This window comes from Trichinella spiralis (assembly GCF_000181795.1).
Source record: "Trichinella spiralis strain ISS 195 chromosome Unknown Scfld9, whole genome shotgun sequence".
Taxonomy (NCBI): domain Eukaryota; kingdom Metazoa; phylum Nematoda; class Enoplea; order Trichinellida; family Trichinellidae; genus Trichinella; species Trichinella spiralis.
In genome coordinates, this window is record NW_003526948.1 from 113,833 (window position 1) to 135,581 (window position 21,749).

A 21,749-nucleotide genomic window follows, 5' to 3' on the forward strand; every position below is an offset into this window, starting at 1 on the left:
TTTACATTGCCCACAATATATATTATGTTGAGCTTTATTAGAATTTTTATATAAAAATACGTTTTCTCTCTCATTAATACATTGCATCTGAACAATCAATGATGCATTATTAGATGCATAGATGGAAATAGAGATGTTGTTACAATATTTATATATGCTCAATAATCATATTTATACATTATAACATTAGCAGTATTGTATTGCACATTTGAAAAATAGTAAAAATGAAAAAATGCACATGAACATGATGTTTAAAATTTTCACAATAGATATATGATTAAATTTATGCCGCTCCACCTTGATAACATGGTGATTTGACAAAATTTGCACTTCATTAGCATACTTTTTCCTTTATCAAATGCTTCATAATTTATATTATCCTATCGATGAACGAGTATGCACTTGATTGTCAAATATTGCATTTACAAAATTCTACCAATTTTCAGTTTTCTATCAATGTTACTAGAAAATCACAATTCAATTATTTGAATAGTTTTCCATCTAAGAACACTGACTTCAATCAGTTTAGAATCCAATTTTATAAATATACAATCCTTAAAGCATATTAGAAAGTATTCTTAACAGATATTCTAAATTCTAAATTTTGAAGCTCTAGTAGATATTTTCTTTTAAAGCAAAATTCTGAACTGATCAGTTAATGATTTTTATTGGCAATAACTTTTAAAAATACAATTATTTTATATAATCCCATTATTTTGAACTCATCTCCAACATTTTATTATTAAATAATTATAAAAAATTTTTACTTTGGTAAACATAATTGTACTTTCTAATCAAGTTTGGATCATTGATCAGGATTTTCAACAAAAAAAAGAAAATTATAAATTCAATTAAAAAAACTAATAAATTGTCACTGCAGATGCGGAAGTGTAAACGCTGTCTGTGTGCATTTTCTTGATTAAATTATAAAACAGCAAAAAAAAGGAATAATTTATAATATACTGTGAGATTTTTCGAAAAAGTTATTCGACTAGAGGTAATGCATTTTTTATTATTAGTGATGTCATTATACATTAAAAGTTATTTTCCTAATTTTAATCGAACTGGAAAAAAAATTCATCATCATTATTGATGACTGTTATAACTACATGGATGAAATTAAAAACAAATCTATCTATTGGATAATATTGTAAATATTTAAATATCTGTTAAATAAAAGCACTCCTGCAAAATAAGGAAATGGGATGGCTTCATTCTTTGTCATTTCCATTAACCGTTATTCATTCCATTACAAAATGGACATTTTAACATTTGTTTTTTATCACTAAATTAGTGCTTGATTGATTTAGTTGTAAAAAATTACTTTGATGTTTTTTGCAGAAAATAATTTCATTGATTTCTAATTTTTCACTTTTATCATATTTCAAAAGTAGACATGTAGTTGAAAATTAATTGAGGCAAAGCAAAGTGCATATACTGACTTATAATGAAATTAGTAAACTCTCTTCATAAAGTGTATAGATTGAAATGAAATAATTAATACAAAAAGTTTTATAAAGCTGCAATTCAATGTTGATTCACTGGATTACAAAAACTCTGATTTTTATAACTGCAAATTATTTTTTTGGCATTGATCATAAAATAATTTATACAACCGAAAGTTATCATTTTTATTCTTTCATTTTATTGCAGAATAACTTTAAAAAATATGATGAATTTTATGTAAATAATTGCGCAAATATTGAGTTTTATCAATATCTTTTACAAATCAGTAAATGCAGTGAAATGAAATGTGATAAGACGTTTATTGTAAATTTGAATGTTTAAAAATAATGTTCAAAATTATAAATTGCTGTAAAAATTATTTAAATCAATTGACTTTAAAAAATAAGTTGAAACTTCAAATTCTTCATTTAAATATTTAACTGTTTCAAATTATTATTGTATTAGTAGGTTAAAGTAGAACAAATTGTAAACACTAGTTACAGTGTTGCATATTTTGAAATTCTATTTTGAATTCTTTTATCAGAAACCGGTTTTAGAAGTTGATTGTTCTGTAGAATTGTCATTTGAACTTTTTTAGACTAACTTTACAGTAATCCAAATGAGGTCAGAAAGTAAATTTAAAAAAAAATATCATTACGATGTGAAATATTAAATTAAAAAGAAATTGTTTATTTTTTTCCATCTATAAACTGAAATTAATGTATAATCTTTCACAGTTGGAGACGAGCTGAGCTATCTATTCAATTTAATCTAAATTGATAAAGATTTTAATCGACAAATGCCATTTCTGTTATCTTTCTCACTTGAACACTAGAAGAGAAGTTGAAATTGAAATCATTAAAATGCAAAAATTCAGTCATTCAACAATGGATCAGTGCATCTGCAAAAGTCTCTCCTCAAACAAACCTTTACCTTTTGTTATATATTTAGCATATTGATAAATTATAATTGAAATTGGAAAATTTAAATTCCGAAAATATTTTTTTTTAGTCAAAATAAACATTACTTACCACTTGATAAAAGAAATGAATAAAATATATAACATACGATGAAGCATAAGGTGCGCAAAAATAGTTTGTGTTATTTATTTTCTCGAATATGAAAATATATTTCTAAACTAGAATGAAAATATTTGTTTTCATAATAATAATTTTGATAAAATGCCAAATAATAATACAATAAAACCTTCAGTTTAAAAATTTAGTTCAAACTGGATAAATAATGCAATAAAAAGTACAGTATGAAATTTCAGATCAAAAACAAATGAAACGAGCAAAATAGTTGTCTTTTTTTTATATTAAATTCTCGGTTAATTGAGAGATTAATTTAAATTTTAACATTTACTTACTGACAAATGAATTGGAGGCGAAGTTGATTGTTGTTTGCAACAAATCAGTTATTATTATTATTATGCTTGGTTGTGAAGAAAATAATAATCTGTACTTGCATAGGAGATTGCGAGTGCCAATAATTAATTTCGTCGAGTGTTTCGAAATTCGACTTTGACCTGCTTATAAGAACAAAGCTTTTTCTTATCGAATGTTGATTTTATTCAAATTTTGAACACCAGCAAGTCACTCACTGCATGCCTTGTTGGCTTTATTGATTTGTTTATTCATGGACGACGACGACGACGTTTGAGAGAAATAGATTCAAAATGGGAATAATTTGCATGCTGTATTGGATATTGAACAAACGATACAGTTGAGCTTTGAGAATAAGAAAAAAAATAGAATAAAAAACAAGTATATTCATCTCACCTGATTGATGAGCATTGTTTCGTCACCGCTGTGAAATACGGTCTGTTGACGTCTGAATTGGACGCTTTTTTTCGAAGAATTATGCCGTACCATCACTTATAAAATCCACTTGGCTGGTATGTTGGATTTTTAATAACTTTTCCCACTGAAAACAGTGGGACCGTGAGCGGAATGGGAAAATTCAATTATTCAAATCAACCTTCAACAAAGCAATCGTTTGTGCATGTCGAAATTTGGTAAATGGAACTTTGTTCCAATTTAAACAAAACTGATACACGTTGATTTCAGCTATTTCGAGCAAGTGGTAAGGGGATGGGGAGAAAGGGATATAGAAGAAGAGATGAGATGAAGTGGCGTGTGTAATGATGGCGGCAGGGGTGATAATTAGAAGGGAGAGGGAAAAAAATTTTTACACATCACATCGACGACATTAAATTATCATCAATAGCAGTAAATTACGCTTGCCAGTGGAGACGGTCAAATTTGGAGGTCGAGACGCAGTCGCTCCAAGCCACACCCCACCAATCTATGTACGGATTTGATACGCAGTTTTCATGGCGCATCGATCCGCTTTTGGTCCACCGGTTGAAAATTAATTTGTTCACTCTGGACGCGGATTAATTTGAATTACTGGCCAGTTGCACTGTTCGCCGGTTCATTAACCGACCGATCCTGTTGCTTGGACGCGTCCAATTATACTGTCCCCAGTAGTCGATTGATCGGCGCGCTTCAGTTGCCATGCTGTTGCCAGGGGGATTTTGGAGGAGAGGGGGGGGGGAGGGGGGAAAGAGGATGGGAAGGGGAGGGATTTTCTTAAACTACACAGAGGTCATTGTGCCATTGTGGCTGGCAGCAAATCATTTTAAACTACTGGACAACAGCAAGCCGATTCTTTGATATTTTATTGAATTATTTTGAAAAAAAGAAAAGCTCAATTTTCACAATCGAGCTGGTTGCTTTTTGTATTTGACAAGTGAATTTGCTTGGACCATCTCACTTGTAAACCCTTAAACATTACCCAACAATATGCAAACCTTAAAATCTATTTCTCTCTATTCACAATTTCTGACACTAAGCATGTCTTGTAATTTCATTCTTTACATATATATATATATATATATATATATATATGTATGTATAACATGCTTTATTCGGCTGCAATTGTATTGAATCATTTTAAAAATTACATTTCAATTTGCCTGAAATGCACGCTACTAAACATTTACAAGTGATGAATCAACAAAGACTGCTGTAATTGATTTTTTTTTGAAATTTGAATCATCATATCAAAAAGCAATTTTCTTCGCAAGAACTTTCTTGTTATCATATTCTATTTTGGAAAATATCCGCTTACACGAAACTTGATGTGCAACACAAAGCTGTTGCAAAATGAAATTGCTATTATCACTGAAGCTATGCGAAAAAAAAATTATCTATTAATTTATTGGATGATCAATCAAATTAAATCAAATTAAATTAAATTAATGCATCACTGTTTCAGTGAAAGCAACGTCTACTGTTACTGTTTGCTTTAAAAATATTTCCACTATTACATTAATAATTTAAAATTTTTATTGTATTAAATATTTAAATAAATAAATACCAGTTTAGATTGGTATTTTGTTGAAAATTTAAAGTAAAAAATGATCAGAAAATCGTATCAGTATGATCGTATCAGAAAATGTTTATCTTCAAATTCAACTGTAAAACTTTTAAATTTCCATTGATTTTAAATTCAATTTGAAATTATTCATTATTCCACACTTGAACGTTGTTAAAATTCATTACAAAGCTGTGTAATAAATTTTAATTGAAAATGAATGATGTTCTTTGTTAATGAAATAAAAATAGTTGGCCAATTGTACAAACAAATCACCGAAAGTGATTAATTTAAAAAAAAATTTTAATTAGCTTTTGTCCATTTGCTGCAAATAAAATTATTCCAATAATTGTTTTGCATGTTTTATTTTGAAATATGAAAAGTATTAATTATTAATATTGGATATTTTAATTTTTATTCAATTATTCATGAATTATAAGGGTTATAAGATTCGATTGGTTGTTGTAGAGATTCTTTGTAGGCGGGAATCAGAACTTCACTAACACCACAATCGCTGTGGCAGTAGAAAGCCGCCGGACCAGGTTCCCCTGGTGGGCCGGGTTCACCGGGTGTACCAGGACGTCCTGAAAAATTATAATTTGGAAAATATGGAATATGCAAAAAAATTTTTTTTTCTTCATACCTTGTGGACCGGCAAATCCTTTCGCCCCATTTAGACCAGGGGGTCCGGGTGGTCCATTAATTATTGAAGGTTTTCCTGGTCTTCCTGAAAATCAATACTTTCTCAAAATTGAATAAAAATTTTTTCCAAATAAAATTACCTGGCAAACCGGTTTGCCCTGGTGGTCCTAAATGGAACAATTTTAAAATTTCATTCGAAACAACGAACATTCAAATATACCTGGGGGTCCTTTTAATCCTTTGGAACCGATGCCTGAAAATCCGGGCTCACCAGGCGGACCCATGGGTCCTGGAAATCCTGGAGGACCACGACGACCTTGAATACCGGGCAATCCTGGAAGACCCGGACTTCCCCTGGGTCCTGGTAAGCCTGGTTTACCAGGATAACCTTTGTTTCCTGTTATTCCACGTTCACCCTGTTTTTTTTAAATTAAACATTTTAAAGCACGATTTAATTTGTACAACAATTCCAATTAAAAAAACATTTCGTGAAAAAAGTGATTTATTTCGTTACTTGAATTCCTCTTAAACCAGGAGGACCGGCTGGACAAACGATACAAGGGAAATCTGGTTCACTGATCATTTCTATACTTTTGCCATCTTTTCCTGCAATTCCTGGCAATCCCGGTTCTCCGGGAATTCCATCTTCACCTTTTATTAAGAAAATTTCATTTTTTTCTCATGCAAACCAAACAAACGCAAAAAAATAATAAACATCAGCTTCGCTGCATATTTACCTGGAATACCTGGAGGTCCGGAAGGTCCCGGTGGACAGACGAGTTTCGCGCATGCTAAACATATCAAATGCTCATTAAACGCTTTTAATAGGCATTAATTTATACATATCCAATACATGGACAGACTGGTGGAAGTTGGCATTCGGACTGTTCACCGCAAATCTGTCGTTTTCGTTTAATATTTGTCGATTGGATTTGCAGCAGCTTCTCAAAAGCAACATCCGATATTGTCTGAATAATAGACGATAGTGTTTAAATGGGGGAAAAATAAATAAAGAAATATACTCACTTTAAACTGAAATGCTCGTCTGCTGAGTTCTCCATCAAGGCTTACTGTATAATTCCAAAAAATCGGCAATGAAATGGAACAAAACAAAACGCAACATACGCTGACAGTAAATGAAAAAACGGCAATCTGATTGAAAATATCTCCAATATATTTTTCGCTGATTGACAATTTCATTGCAATTATTCTCTCTTAGTTGGACAATTTATGAATAACTAAATTAAACATGGGCGAATATTTTTCGTCAGCAGACGTTGACCTTTGGAACGGTCACTTCAGTTCACTCAGACAGCTATACTGTTCTGATTCACAAAGGTCACTAATGCCAATTTCCGTGTAAAAATTATGCAAATTTTATAATTTACACAAGTAGATTTCTTTTTTTTAAATTATTATTTCAAATTAGCTATAATTACAAATTGAAATGACAAATATTAAATGTTTATGCAGTATGTTATGGATTGCAATGAACAACTAAACCCTCTGTTATTTAAACGAATTACATAATCAATAATACCAGTACAATATGTTAAATATTTGTGCAGTTTTATTTCTGTTTAATGTTTTGTTCTGAATGTTTTTCATTAAATATTATTATTATTATTTGTTTTTCTGAAAAGTCAAACTGTTGACGTAACGTGCTTATCACAAAATGGGAATTGACGCAAACATTGTCAATATTTACTTAGCATAATCGCGAATTATTCTTATTACTTTCATGTACTCTCCAAAATAAGCACTTCAGTTTTTCATTGATTCAAATCTACCTTGTGAGCGAAGTTCAATAATCAATACTTCAATTTTTAAACTACTTTTATGAAGTATATTTGCAAATGCAGAAACATGCAGATATGAACAGAAAATATTTTTTTTCTTTCATAAAATTCTAATAGTCATCAAATTTTAGATGTAATAACATTGCATTTAATATTTTTAATTATTAATTTGGAGACAAAAACTGCCATTTATGTTCAGAAACATCAAAATGATATGCACATCTTTATTTACATATATATATACTTAACGCAGCTGTGCACTTTTCTAATATACATGTGTAACACTCAGAATTATTATAAAGTAGTTTTATTTGAGAGATTAAATGTATCTGTTGTCTAATTAACTTGAATTTGTTATTGAAATTTAAGATTATTATTTTTTATAGCCATTATTACATGTAAAACTACTTAGTTGTATTAAATACAGCGTAGATCATCAAATTTTCTTCATTATTCATTTTTATCATTTTTTATTATTTTTACATGATGATATTCTGAATCTGTAAATATAATACATGCGATTTCATCAACTATACAAAGCTTGAAATTATTTTTGAAATAATCTAGGATACTACTGTAATACAGTATTCTGTTTTCAAGTATTTTCACATAACAAATTTATTTTAGCAATTTATAATAATGAAATCAGTCTCTTTATTGTTAAAACATTGAAAAAATTTAATTTCTCTTTAAAAATAACTTCGTTAAATACTTAATAATTTACATTATATCAAGCTGAGATTTTGACAGTGAAAGAAAAGTGCAATATTACGTCCATTTTCAGAATTGTAACGCCACTTTTATCTTAACTTTCAAATCTTCTTTCTTAGACAATTCTGTAGAAAACTTAACTGGCAATTTAAAATACGTATACATTTTAAATTGCTCAGTTACATTTCACTGAACAGGCGTTATTCAAGGCCAACGCTGTTGACAAATGTTACCTACATTGAGGTGTGGCTGTTTTGAGCTTGAATCATTTTCTTACAATTTGATCGTTTCGAAACCAAAAATTATTGATACTAATGGAATTTGTCCTACTTACTTGGCATGCGTGAGACATTATTACTTGATTAATGATCTGACTTTTCCGTGAAATAATGCATAGGGTGTGGAATCTAGCTCATGAAATTATTTTCAGATAAGCACATGAGTATGAAAAAAAATCTAAGCTTTAAACAATCAACAATTAACGAAATGTCACATTCAGCAAATATGTATTATGCACATTTGCGAAACATTAAAATTTTTGAAAAATTGCCATGCAAAAAACATGTATAACATATATATGTATTGTTTTCAAGTAGAGATGTGCATTTTAGATTTCTGATCAATTTGGATGGGCTGATTATTCAAATTTTTTTTCTCTCTCAACATAACCATCAGTTTGCTTAAAAAGTGCTGCTGGCATAAGGTCGGTGACCGCATTGTGAGACAGTTGACGTAAATGAGCAATTCTTGCGTACTCTTGACCCAAGCTGTCTTGATAAGATGGTACGTTGGGGTCGCTTTTGCCAAGACAGCGTGACATTGTTTCGCTGTTCCACTTTCATACATCATATAAATAGTGGATATTTTCCCATTTGTGCTTACTGAACGCAGTTTATTGTAGCAACATGGAGAAGGTGACAATGCCTTATGTAGCATTCAAAGGCAATGGTGAAGAAAAAGACCGCTCATGTAATAATAGTATTTTCTATTATTTTCAAATATGTTTGATTTTATAAGCTTTAATTAATTTTTAGTCGATACTGCCGCATTTGCTGCTTGGATTGCTATTTTGATCAGCACATGTGTCATTGGAATTTGCGCTATTGGTTTGCCAACTCTTACTGGCATGGTAAACACAGGAAAGCATAATATGGACAATGATATGCTTGAAATTAAGGTATAAGTATTGATTTTAAGTTTTATGAAATTTCAACAATTTTCATTGCAGCGCCAGGCGGATCGTATATGGGTAGAAATGATGAGCGTCCATGAACGTCTTCGCAATAAACGTCAGGCATATGGTTCGTATTTGAGAGGTGCTTCAAATCAGCATAATAATGTTATTTCTTTGCGTTTAAGGCGGCGGCATGCCAAGTGATCAAATGCTTCGTTATCCAAATGAGCAGTTTGGTGTCCCGTCCAGTCCAAGTAAATTTAATTTAATTTAATTGTAATTTTTGGAACAAGATGTAAGAAATTAAATTTTAGCATATATGTACCCGGAACAGCCTATGCCAGATACTGGATATGGTCAAGCTGGACCAAGTCAAGGACAGCTAGGGGCTGAAGAATGCGGTAAACGCTACTTCATTGTATATGTGACATATCTGGTTTTGAATTGAATTGATTTCTAGTTTGTGATCAACCGAATCTTTGTCCGCCTGGGCCACCAGGTGAACCAGGCTTACCTGGTTTAGACGGGAAAGATGGTTTGCCAGGGTATGGCTATAAAATTCATTTTTCCCTGAATATAACATTTTTATCACTTTCTCTTTCAGTGAAAATGGTTTACCAGGTCGTGATGGAACTCTAGTGCCTGACGAAGATGATTGCCAAATCTGTCCTATGGGACCACCTGGTCCTCCTGGCCCTGAAGGTACTGAAATAGCTAAAATTAGATAATCATTTTCTAAAGTGAACTCTCTTAGGTCCAAGAGGGCCCCAAGGATTTAAAGGGCCACGTGGACAACCTGGCAGACCAGGTATGCTCAGTTTTATAGAAAAATCTTGTTAGCATTTATCTCTGAATATTTTCTTTCTAGGTGCACCCGGAAGAGATAATACAGAGGTTGGAACACCTGGACCACCAGGTATGCAGTAATTATTTTTTTTCTAATATTATTTATTACAAATCAAATATATAGGACCTCCTGGACGTGACGGCAATCCAGGACCACAAGGATTACCTGGAGCGAATAGCGAAGGTGGTAAAGGTGAAAAAGGTAAATATGGTTTTCACGATGCAATATAATAAAATATAATATTTTCACAATTCAAGGAGAACCAGGCCCACCAGGACCAATGGGTGAAGTTGGACCCCAAGGTGCTCCTGGAATTCCGTACTCTGGACCTCCGCTCAGTGGTTATCCTGGTGCTCCTGGTCAACCTGGAGAAATGGGTCCGCAAGGCCAACCCGGACCACCTGGACCACCAGGTAAGACTCAGCATGATAGAAAGCATTATAAATGCTTAAAAATATTTTTTGCAGGACCTGTTGGTGAACCAGGTCGAGATGGACAATACTGCCCTTGCCCCAACCGACGACCACCTGAGCCACAGCCACCACCGTACATGTCCCAGCAGCCAATTATTGTTGAAAACTTTGGTCCTCCAGTTTTCCAGAACTACCAACGACGTCATCGCATTCACTAAATGTTTGCTAACACTTTATAGTGGATTTTCGTAAAACATCTTCTTAAAGCATATATTTTATTTTTGCAACAAAATACCGTTGGAAAATATTACATTTCTAAAATAAATACTGTTTGAAATCATAATTTGTTTATAATTATGGCATTTTCACTGAAAACACTTTGTAATATCATAAAGTTATGCTATGATTCATTTAAATGTTAAGACTCATTATTTTGAGGAATGTCAGCAAATTGAAGCAAAGCTATTTAATATGCACTTATACATATTTTTTTTCAGTTATCTTGGCTTAATGAAAGAAAAGTTTTCATTTTTTACATCATATATTTCATGAATATTCAGTTTTTGAATGATTTTAAAACAGGCTCTTTCTATTAGTGCAAATGTGTCAACTGATTGCTAGCACACAGTAATTACTTGAACATATTATTACTTGAATTACTAATTACTTGAATGACATCAATTTCCAATTATTCAATTAGCTCGTTGTTAGCTTTCGAGCGATTTCTGATATTAATTTTTTTAAAACAGCTTTCGTCTTATTTTCATTACTTGGGAAAACATTTAACAATGAAAAGCACAATTTAAGAAAATCTACGAAAAATAAAAGTATATGTCCGTGAAATGTGTGCATGTGTGTGCGTCAGAGTTTAGAAAAGCAGAAGCATGCTTTCACAGTGAAATTGAAAATTTTCTCATTTATGCAAACGTTTGCCAGACAAATTAGATGATTGGTTGCTGATGAGCAGCAATAATGTTAGAAAGTTTTGTCTTTAAGATGAGATTTTTAAGCATGTTGAATTTTGCATAACCTAAAAAACAAAAGATATAAAACAAATTTTGAATGTTTTGATTTGCATTATTATTGCTTTTTGCTTAAATATTTTTTGAATAAGCAAGCATGTCCAGCGGTAAAATTATTTCACAAATTCAAAGGGCAACCACAGATTTCAATTCTCCATGATAGAAATTAAATTTCCGACTTGAATGCAACTATAAAGTAAGTGAGCTTGCCTTGTAGTTAGTCGATGGGGCTTCTTTTATTGTATTAAATAAAGATGTAAATTTTTAATTTATACAGCTTATTAAGCGAATAAAAGTTTTACCATAAAAGAACATTACATCAGCAAAGATTAAATCATGCAAAATAATACTTTCTTTATTCATGCAGTTTATTGTAGTCAAAGAAAATGCTATTAATCGAATGTTTTATGCCGTATTTTACGTTTATTTTGTTCAGAGTATGAAAAACACTTATTTTGAATTTCAAATGTCACCGTCTCATCAATGTGCATTTTATCATTTGCTCTGTTTGCTTGATTTATTCAGCGTAGCTAGAAAGCTGTCTATTTTATCTTACTTTACTTATTTTTTTCAAATCAGCACATCTCTGATGAAAGCAAATTCTTGGTAAGGAATATGTTTCATGAACATATGATCAACTATATGCAAATTTCTATTCGTTAGCAATGTCATCTTTAGCCGAATCAGTGAAAAAAGGTCTTCTTATTGCATGCATTATCTAGTGGATGTTTACAACGTTTGCAGCTGAGCCGACCGTTGACCAACAATAACAACAATTGGCTTTGATGCTTGCAGACGTGAATTCAGCTCAAATAAATACAAACAAACCAACTCTGCGTAAGGGGTGTGTTTTGGTGGGCGTTGCTAGTGCTTGTTAAATCAGAACTGTATTTGCAGTGCTTTTAAAAATAAAGATCCATTTGCACATGTTTTCATTTTCTGCAATTTTTAATTAAAGTTTTAAATCCAAGCCAAGAAAATGCTTTGAAATAAATCTAGGGTTAAAATTGCTTTCCAAAACAGTAGCAAACTTCGGATGAATAAGAATAAGATGGAAAGGGAAAAGCCAGGCGGCGACAACGGGTTGGCTAAAATTCCACTTGCCAACAAGCAGCTGTGTAAACAGATGGTTCAGCTTAACAGTGAGTGACTTGGCCAAGTCCACATTGCTCATTCGCGCTGCTAATAAAGCTAGACGGCCTATAATCGCTTCTCGTCCGCTTCTTCTCACGTTTCGTCTTCTTGTGGAGGCGATAAACGACAAACACCAGCCTCTGGCTGATACAGCATCAGGATTTTACCACCTTGGAATTGAACTACTGACGTGATGACTGATCAACTGTTTTATCCCAACAGTATGGTCGACACTAGTGTAGATTTGTCAGATATGCACACTGATGTCCATTCGTCTGTACAGCTGTTTCCTGAAAAGGTTGATGAGCATCCTTCTATTGAAGAATCCAGAGAAAACATCACTGAAACACTCACATCAAGACGTACTTGTAAGCGTACTGACAAACCACCCCATTCTTACATCGCCTTGATTGTAATGGCAATCGAAAATCGACCTACGAAAAGAGCAACATTGTCAGAAATATATCAGTTTCTTCAAGAACGATTTGAATGTTTTCGTGGAACTTATCAAGGATGGAAAAATTCTGTCAGACACAACCTTTCTTTGAATGACTGTTTTGTTAAGCTTCCAAAAGTAGCTGGTCGATCAGCTAAAGGGCATTATTGGGCAATTGATCCCGCAGCAGCGGCATGCCAGTTTTGTTTTGAGGATGGATTCATTAAGCGTCGACCGAAGAAGGTGAAACGGACTAAAGAATGTTCAAGGATTGATGAGGCTCATTTTCAACGTCATTCAGCTCAAGAAGCGAACAACTGGACCCAGAATGTTGATCTTCAACTACAAATGGGCAACGATAAAGCATCTGCTAATGCTGCCTTGTTGGCAGCTCCAGCACGATCACCAATAGTCCATTATGGACAAACGGGAGGATACTGGATGAGTCAATGGGTTCACACGCCTAATGGATACCAAGCTGCGCCACCAATGCAAGATGAATTTTCCCAAACTCAACAGTACATGTGCACACAGCAGCATCCATATGAAACTGCATCCGTCGCAACTAATGGACAGACGTTTTTTGACGGCGCTTATCAAACAATCGGTTCGTTTGACGTGCAGTAATAATATTTCATGCTACTTGCAACATGTGGTTTTAAATTTAAAATCTTTATTCATTTACATACAGTTAGAAATAATTGCAAAATAAATTGCGAATAAATGTGATTGTTTCTATTTTGAATGATAATCTTACACGACATTATTCTTTTATTGTAAAATTGGGAATTTATTACACAGGCAAATTTATTGATGTGACTTTATCATTGCAAATGCTTGGAAGTTTCTGCAACTTGAACAACAATTATATTTGAAGTCAACAGTTAAAAGGAATCACGTCTTCAAAAAACAAATTTATATTTATACAATAAGTATTATAAATTGCTTTTGATGTGCATATGTTCATGTTATGCATAACTGTTTAACAAAAAATAAAGTTATCAGACAAGTGTAAAATTCAGATTTGAAAATCAAAATAAATTAGCAAATTAGACTTTTGCAAACATGCAAATTAACTTTCGAAGTATAATCTGATAGTCAAGTAGCAGTTTGAAACATTTAAACATAAAAAAGGGATAAGCACAAAAAATTTCATTTGCACTCTTCAAATTACTTCTCTTATTTGCTCAATAATATGTGTGTCGATTCTTTGTAAAACCCATTATCTCTTTTCAAAACAAATACGAATATATTATGCAAAATTTGGTAAATACTTTCATTATTATGCATATGACACACTTTATCTTGTTAAACGAGTTCTATAAAGGTTCGAAGTAAAATTGTTGCTGCATATTAGCCGTAATATATTTGTTTGACTAATAAACCAAAACACGTTTAAGTTAAGCTGAATTTTTCGTATGAATTTTTGATAATTAATTGGAAGTTTTGATTAAAATATTGTTTTCCTTTAATTTTCCATGTTTTTTGCGTTTTAGTATGTATGCATTTAAATTTAACTTCTCTTTGTTATTCAGCTTAAAATTCTTTCTATCTAAACTTTTGATTTTTGAAGTACAATCATCTCTACTTAATGTGAAATGTAAAGCAATTTTAATTCTTAAAATGCACATATCATTTCCTGCAATTTTTAATTAACTGAGCGTGTAGTATTCAAATTAGCAAACTACCGCATAAGCAAACGAGCACTTGGCAGCTTAGTCAAAATCAACCAATCAAGCCAGCATCAAAACAACAAAATACGCTTAAGCGGTGGGGTTCCTTACAAACTGTGCATGGTGATAATTTGATGATTATTTAATGTTTTAAAATTATAATATTAATATTTGTATTTTATCACTTTTATTAATTATTTAACTTTTTCATTTATTTATTATCTTTGTCTTCCTTTAATCTTATGCCTACATTACATTATTTTACAGTATGCTAAGCATTTTTTAGGTGGAACTGCGGAAGTCAAAAATGGAATGTAATTTTATTTTTTTTCCTCTTTAAACATTTACAATGAATTATTTAAATGTGTTGCGCATTTTTAATTATAACTAGCATAAGATTTTCAAGTTGAAATTTGTAACTTTATACAGTTGCTTGCTTTGTATATATATTCATATAACGCGTGTCTGTTTGCTTTAATAAACGGTATTTTGCTTTGGCATGCCTGCGAAAAGTAATTATATATTTAATTTTTTTGATTATACTCTATCAATATATTTCTATGCAATAAAAATGAATGCATAGCGCGTTTGTTGTAATAATTCAATTCTCAAAGTGTGCATTGAAAAAAATGCATTTTTAAGATTGATTGTAAATTTGACGGCCAAGTATGCTCAACTGGCATTAACTGACTATGAAGCACAGTTGTGATGTTTGCTTTACTACAACCGGTTATGATATTGATGAAGTAGTACTGGATTATTGGATTGCTGGATACGATGGTAACTTTGCACTGATAGTTGTTTATTAAATTGCTGATAATTCAAAAGCGTTTCAGCCCATTCCACAAGCACCCAGCTGCTCAAGTCTGTTATGTTTACAGAATTTTCAGACATAGACTATGGATGTATGCTTGCCGAAGTTGAGGACGCATTTCGACTGTTTCAACTAACATCGAAATATATGGAATCGCCGCCTCGTCTATGCGAGCAGCGCTTACTACCCTTGACTACTCCAATGTGTGAGATGCTGATTTCAAAGTAAATGTTCGCTTTTTGTAATTTTTGGAGACAGATTTTTGGAGAATTATTTTAGATATTATGAAATTGACGATATCGTTTTGAGAGAAATTGTTGGGAAAAAGCCATCTACTAAACTGAAAAAAGAAGCGAGTGAAATTTGTTTGAGAGCAAATATAAATTATTATAGTTGCAGACGGCAGGTGAGCTTTTCTTAGATTTCATTTATTTAGTATGCTTCGTTGATTTTCATCGATTAAAGCTGGAGAACTTTCGAAGAATATTTAAAGCAGTTGAAAATTGTAAAGGAAATCTGTTGCTGGAAATTAGGAGAAAATTTTTGCTTCCATCACGCCTTTGCAAGTGATGAATAGGTTGTTTTTGAATTGAATTGACGCATAACTTTTAATATCGCATAGGAGGTATGCTCTAGCCATATTTATGTGCACTTATCGATTTGAATTTCCAAGAAAAAGACTTGGATATTTATCTTTTGATGATCTATGCGTCTGTTGTATAAAGATGATAAACTGTTGGTCGAACAGGGCATTTGGTAAGTTTCGGCCAAGTTCAACAATGATTGTGTTAAAAACTGCCTATATCAGCTATTGATGTGTGCTTTTCAACTCATTATTAGAAGAAATGGAAACTGAATCAGATATATGGTTAAGTCGAGAGTTTTTGGCCAGCATTAAAGACGCGAAAATACTTTGTGAAAGAAGTACTATTGATGAGTTGAAAAAGTATGTAAATAATATAGATTATTTTTCACAAAAAGAAAAAGTGAATTGAATAACTATAAACAGATATATATATTTTTATTTATTTATTTTAGCAGGTTGAATCGACGACTGATTTCCGTTTTGAGTCCAGCTGCGTTTATTAATTTCAAATGCAATAGTAGAGTGAGTGTTTTCTTTTCAGTAAAATTGCTCTATTTATATTTGTGATCATTTTAAAGTCATATTGTAAAGTTGTGATAAACATTGGTATGGAATTGAGTCAAGGTAGAGAATTGCGGGATTTTTTTGTCGACATTTTTGAAAATGTAAAATTTACCTATTTTTATTTTACTTATATAGATTAATTTCAGTATTTTTTCTAGATTATTATTCCTTGTCATGAAGGCAGGTGGACCAAAGATGATTTGCGAAAATTTTGTTTTGAATTGATGAAAGAGCTGTCGGATATGCTGCTTAAGTTGAAGTAATTAAATAGTGAAAACATTTTTTAAATTACAGTTTAACATTGTTTACTAATTTGAGACAAGACAGCTTCTTGGTTGATATTTGGAATCGTTATCTGGACGTTTTTACAGTATGCGTCACACAGATGCTGTGATAACTTGAAAATCTTTTCTTTTGGGGTACTTTTTACAAACAACAATGTTTCGACGATTTTTATTTTTTGAAATTAATGTTGGTAAGTTTTTGCGCAATATAAAAGTTCAGGACTGGCGTTCTCACGCTCTGGCATGTCTCCATTTTCCGAGAAGGCTTTTTGCAGGTTCTGGTAAGTTGGAATCTTCGACAACAGAATTCGGTTGCATATAGCAGTGATAACAAGTGCCTGGTTGGCCTGAAAGTGACAAATAAGTGCGTCACGTTTGAAAGATTTTTGTTCGTATTTACCTGGTTCTCCTTGCGGTCCCGGTGGGCCAGGTTCACCTGGTGGACCCGTTCGTCCGCGGTCACCTTGTGTTCCCCTTGGACCTGAAATCAGTAACTGCAGTTTGTATTCAATATTTTTGCATTGTATTTTACCTGGTGGGCCAGGAGGTCCTTGGTATCCGTCTTTTCCTATAATTTCATGTGACTGACAATTGAAAACAGTTGCTTTTTTCACAGTTTTAAATTATACCTGGAATTCCTGGATGTCCTCTTGGTCCAGGAGGCCCGACTGGTCCAGGTGGTCCTGAGATGAAAGAAAAGTTAAAAATTATTATTCAGAAAATTTCACAGAGTGAAATTACCTGGTGGAGCACCATTGATAACTCTTCCTGGTTTTCCAGGGGGACCCTTTTCACCCTGTGTTTAGTTTGGAAAAATTTTCACCCGTTCTATGCATTAAAATGTTTTTAAATGTACTCACCTGTTCTCCTGGATCACCCCTGGAAAATGTAATAATTGTATATTAATAATAAGTTTTAGTATGAAATTGAGAAAACTAACCTTTCGCCCATTATACCGTGTGGTCCTTTTCTACCTGGAAGTCCAGGTTCACCTGGTAGTCCTTTCTCACCCTGAGGACCAGTTGGTCCTTTTGGTCCAGGAAGACCTGGATCGCCTGTGATGAAGAGATAAAAGCAAAGTAATTTGAATGCTGTGGCTAAAGGTTATTTTTCTTTTGACACTTACCCGGTGGCCCAGATGGACAACGTTGGCAAGGCTCTGAAAGTTTGCATTTCAGTTAGCATTCTAAAGATGAATTCATGCAAGCACGTATTACCCATAGTTTCTTCTTCTGTAAGTAGTTTTCCATCTCGTCCTGGTTCTCCATCAATACCCGGCAATCCTGGCTCACCGTCACATCCGTCAATACCTGGAGCACCGGGAGGACCTGGTGGTCCTTGTTGGCACGTGCAACAAGTGACTTGACCATAACTGGGGGCACTGTGTTGTATGCTATTTCCATAGCCTGTATAATCAGCTGATCGGCGAGACCTAGCCAAGATCAGATCTGCATCCATTGCTTTTTCCCACAACTTTTGGGCATGGTGCTGAAAACATTGCTTTTTAGTAGTAATTGATTAGTTATTTGTTTTCATTTCAGTATTCCATTTACATGACATCGCTGTATGTCAGCGTTGATCAGCTCACAAGTGCGTTGCGCATGCATGAAATACAATGGAATTACGACGATACAGGTAAACGTGGTGATCGTGCTAAGGAACGTTGCACTGATCAATGTCCATTTTGCTGCTGTGCATTGTGATTGAGTCATAGCGTTGGCGGATGAACAACCACAACTTATGGATTTGTTGTTGTTGTTGTTTGTGGTTTTATTTTCTGAATATTTCACACAAGACTGACCTGGCCTGTAGTTCGTACCGATGGACAGCGACAAGTGGTTCGTTGACTTCTTCTTCAGTTGCAGTGTCATTCACATCACATCGTACCAGCAGGTTTTCTTGCATTGTCATTCCCAGCATACTGTGCAGTGCACTGAAGTAAAGGTATGGTTTCAATTTTAATGTTCAAACTTCCGCATTTTTTTACAAATGCTCAACTCTGCTAGCGTTTGTAAAACTACTTCAGAGGTATGCCATTTGCGGCAACTGTTTTTCTTATTTATGTAATTGAACACAGTGGGTAATCAAATTGCTTCTATTGAGCAATGCACATATGTATTGGAAAGCGAAAAGCAAACAAAACAAAATTCATACATTTTGTAATAGCATTAGCAAAGGAGAGTGTTGATTTGAAATGTCTGCCCTTGGCAGCAATGCAAATGGCCTATTTCATTTGGTAGCTATTATTTGAATGACAAAACTTGTCAGGGGTGATATAAATTTTCTGATGGCTCACGGCAACAAGTAAAAGGGGAGTGGCTTCGTTAGGTCGAACGTTGAACAGATCTCACTATGTGTTGGATAAATTATTTGTTCTGCTTTTCTTCAAACTGGTAAATCTTTACGTGGTGTGATAGAAATTTGAAACGGTTTTTGTACAAATTCAAGAAATGATACAAATCAACAAATTCTATTACAAATTACTGCTTACATTGAATTCCAATTTATATTTGTTCGCAGATCTATTGAACAATCAATATCATTGATTTTGCAGTTTCTTTAAATGTATTCTGAAAGGAAATTTTTTCTATTTTGTCAGCGTATCTGGAAAGTCAGTTGAAATTGTGATTGTTGTTAAAACTTCAGAACAGTGTTTTGAATAATATCATAAGCATTCAGCCAGCCCTACCCTGTTTCTATCTATCTCAGTTTCATTATGGCAACAGATTCATTTGCAATTTGTATTGCTGTTTTATTTCTAATGTAAAAATTCTTTTACATGTGAGATATTGCAGTTTGTTGTGAATTTTTAAAATCATCTCTATTTATTTGTCAATTCATTCAACAAGGATGGAAGATGGCTTTTTTCAACACTGGCTAATTCATTTCAGCACAATCCTTGACAAAATGTTTTAGCATTTAAAATCCAAAAAGTCGTATATAGTCAGTATATATCATTGTGTAATCCGGTGTTATTTTTCTTGCTTTTTATGTTATTTTCATAAATAGCGATTCAAATCCATTAATTTACAAAATTAAAATTTTACTCTGTTGAAATAATGAAATAAAACAGCATACTATATTTGAAAATTTGATTGAATATGTAGACAGATTGGGAAGTGTAAAGAAAAGGAAGAATGTAATTTGCAATGGATTTAAGCTTTTTTGTATTCGAAGCCGGCTTGGGTACGGGGCGGTGGGCAGTGGTCGCATGATCCTGGTCTGCCTGGTGGACCGCGCGGGCCTGCATATTGACGAATAAATATTAGATACTAATTTTTTACATTCTTATTGCAATACAATAATAATACCTGATTTTCCCGGCAATCCAACTGGACCTTCAGGGCCGATTTCACCAGGGTCTCCAGGAGGACCGGGTGGTCCGTGGGCTCCAGCAGTTCCGTCTCTACCTGGCGGGCCAGGGGGTCCTCTTGGTCCTGTAATTTTCCTCATTATAATATGCATTTTTCTTGAGGTGCTGATGTAAAAGTTATTTTACCTGGTAGACCTGGTGATCCTGGTGGACCAGGTGGTGCAGTGTTAATAACTTTTCCTAAAGTAAGCATACATTTATTTATTTCTTCAGTTTTTTACCTCTTCAGCAATATCTCAGCTGTATATACCTGGTTCACCAGGGGGTCCTTTTTCTCCTGGTTCTCCAGGAATTCCAGGTGGTCCAGGTGGTCCTAAATTAGTCAGTTACAAGTAATGAGCTTTGGGACAGAAAGTTTTCCTTTACCTTGCGGTCCAGGACGGCCTGGGGTTCCATCAACTCCTGGTTCTCCTGGATCACCTTGCGGTCCGGGTAATCCTTTGGGTCCAGGAGGTCCTGGTGGGCCAACAGGTCCTGGTGGGCATTTTTGACACGGAGGCTGTAAAATTATAATTGTTTTCTTCTGTTATTCAGGCATACGAATGTGCAGTAAATTACTTTTGGAGGTGGAGGAGGAAGTAAATGACCATCTCTGCCTGGGGGACCAGGATTACCAGGGCGGCCAGGAGCACCAGGACGTCCATCTCGTCCTGGTGGACCTGGTGGACCTGGGGGACCTTGTTGACAAGAGCAGCCTATAAAAGAATAGTATTTTAAAAGTACTGTTAAGCAGTGGTGAGTTTCTCTTGTCAAAAATTACAATCTCCTGCAGGAAGAACATTAATTGATGGAATGCTTCCGTATTGACGTTTCGCTCGAGAAAGGAACAACGGTAGACGACTAGCGGCAGCGAGTTTTGGCGCTTTGTTTATCGACAAAGCATGTAATTGTACCATTTCTTTCCACATATCTTTGGAGCGAGCCTGAAGTATAGTATAAACAGATGTTATAATAAATTTATATGCAAATTTTAAGAAAAAAAGAAGTAATTTCTCACTTTACAAAAGTCAACTTCGTCCTGCATGATCGTTTGTACATTTTGTACATAGTTGTACATAAGTGGCAATGTGATCACACAAGAAAGAACAGCTACGGTGCTGAAAGCAACAGCACAAAAAGCGACTGGCCTTAAAGAACGTCTTGTAGACAGCTCACTTTGCCCATGCATCTTTTCGCCGGCAACTGTGAACGTCGAGTTAGATCTGTTTGGTTGTGCTGCTTTGCCAATACTCGATGAACATGCATATATATATATGCATATAAGGGTGTGTATGTGTGTGTTTGTAGATGTACGTTTCTACAGCAGGCGTGACCTATTAAAATTGTTCAGGTCGTTAAGGGCAGTTCGCCTTCATCGTAGCGACCGGCCTAAATTGTTGCTCATCGTTTGCCGTTGCTCAAGATTAAGGTCGTCAACTTGTCTTGTGTCCGCTTCTGCAAAGGCACATTG

The 21,749-nt window shown here is 33.7% G+C and overlaps 5 protein-coding genes across 5 annotated transcripts; 3 read left to right on the forward strand and 2 right to left on the reverse strand.

Annotated features, from left to right (window-relative positions):
• Positions 1-5,253: 5,253 nt before the first annotated feature.
• On the reverse strand, positions 5,254-6,669 carry Tsp_09397 (cuticle collagen dpy-7). Its single transcript, XM_003371132.1, has 8 exons — positions 6,595-6,669; positions 6,323-6,437; positions 6,207-6,260; positions 5,984-6,120; positions 5,690-5,885; positions 5,610-5,636; positions 5,471-5,554; positions 5,254-5,411 (listed from the first exon to the last, which is right to left on the reverse strand). The coding sequence occupies exons 1-8, from the start codon at positions 6,667-6,669 to the stop codon at positions 5,254-5,256; spliced, it is 846 nt and encodes a 281-aa protein (XP_003371180.1).
• Positions 6,670-8,884: 2,215 nt separating this feature from the next.
• Positions 8,885-10,631, forward strand: Tsp_09396 (cuticle collagen rol-6). Its single transcript, XM_003371133.1, has 12 exons — positions 8,885-8,957; positions 9,014-9,156; positions 9,208-9,280; positions 9,339-9,407; positions 9,468-9,554; positions 9,614-9,698; positions 9,758-9,855; positions 9,908-9,961; positions 10,022-10,069; positions 10,124-10,201; positions 10,258-10,413; positions 10,468-10,631. The coding sequence occupies exons 1-12, from the start codon at positions 8,885-8,887 to the stop codon at positions 10,629-10,631; spliced, it is 1,128 nt and encodes a 375-aa protein (XP_003371181.1).
• A 1,165-nt stretch (positions 10,632-11,796) lies between these two features.
• On the forward strand, positions 11,797-13,632 carry Tsp_09395 (forkhead box protein F1). The gene is made up of 3 exons (XM_003371134.1): positions 11,797-12,041; positions 12,435-12,577; positions 12,821-13,632. The coding sequence occupies exons 1-3, from the start codon at positions 11,797-11,799 to the stop codon at positions 13,630-13,632; spliced, it is 1,200 nt and encodes a 399-aa protein (XP_003371182.1).
• Positions 13,633-15,370: 1,738 nt separating this feature from the next.
• Tsp_09394 (conserved hypothetical protein) lies at positions 15,371-16,820 on the forward strand. Its single transcript, XM_003371135.1, has 6 exons — positions 15,371-15,458; positions 15,569-15,716; positions 16,115-16,248; positions 16,333-16,438; positions 16,620-16,702; positions 16,789-16,820. The coding sequence occupies exons 1-6, from the start codon at positions 15,371-15,373 to the stop codon at positions 16,818-16,820; spliced, it is 591 nt and encodes a 196-aa protein (XP_003371183.1).
• Positions 16,821-17,157: 337 nt separating this feature from the next.
• On the reverse strand, positions 17,158-21,467 carry Tsp_09393 (putative nematode cuticle collagen N- domain protein). Its single transcript, XM_003371136.1, has 17 exons — positions 21,297-21,467; positions 21,079-21,222; positions 20,666-20,798; positions 20,550-20,612; positions 20,426-20,479; positions 20,260-20,363; positions 18,807-18,859; positions 18,480-18,732; positions 18,144-18,414; positions 18,053-18,085; positions 17,867-17,981; positions 17,787-17,805; positions 17,668-17,722; positions 17,556-17,609; positions 17,459-17,494; positions 17,327-17,407; positions 17,158-17,273 (listed from the first exon to the last, which is right to left on the reverse strand). Exons 1-17 carry the CDS (start codon positions 21,465-21,467, stop codon positions 17,158-17,160), a joined length of 1,755 nt encoding a protein of 584 aa, XP_003371184.1.
• Positions 21,468-21,749: the final 282 nt, after the last annotated feature.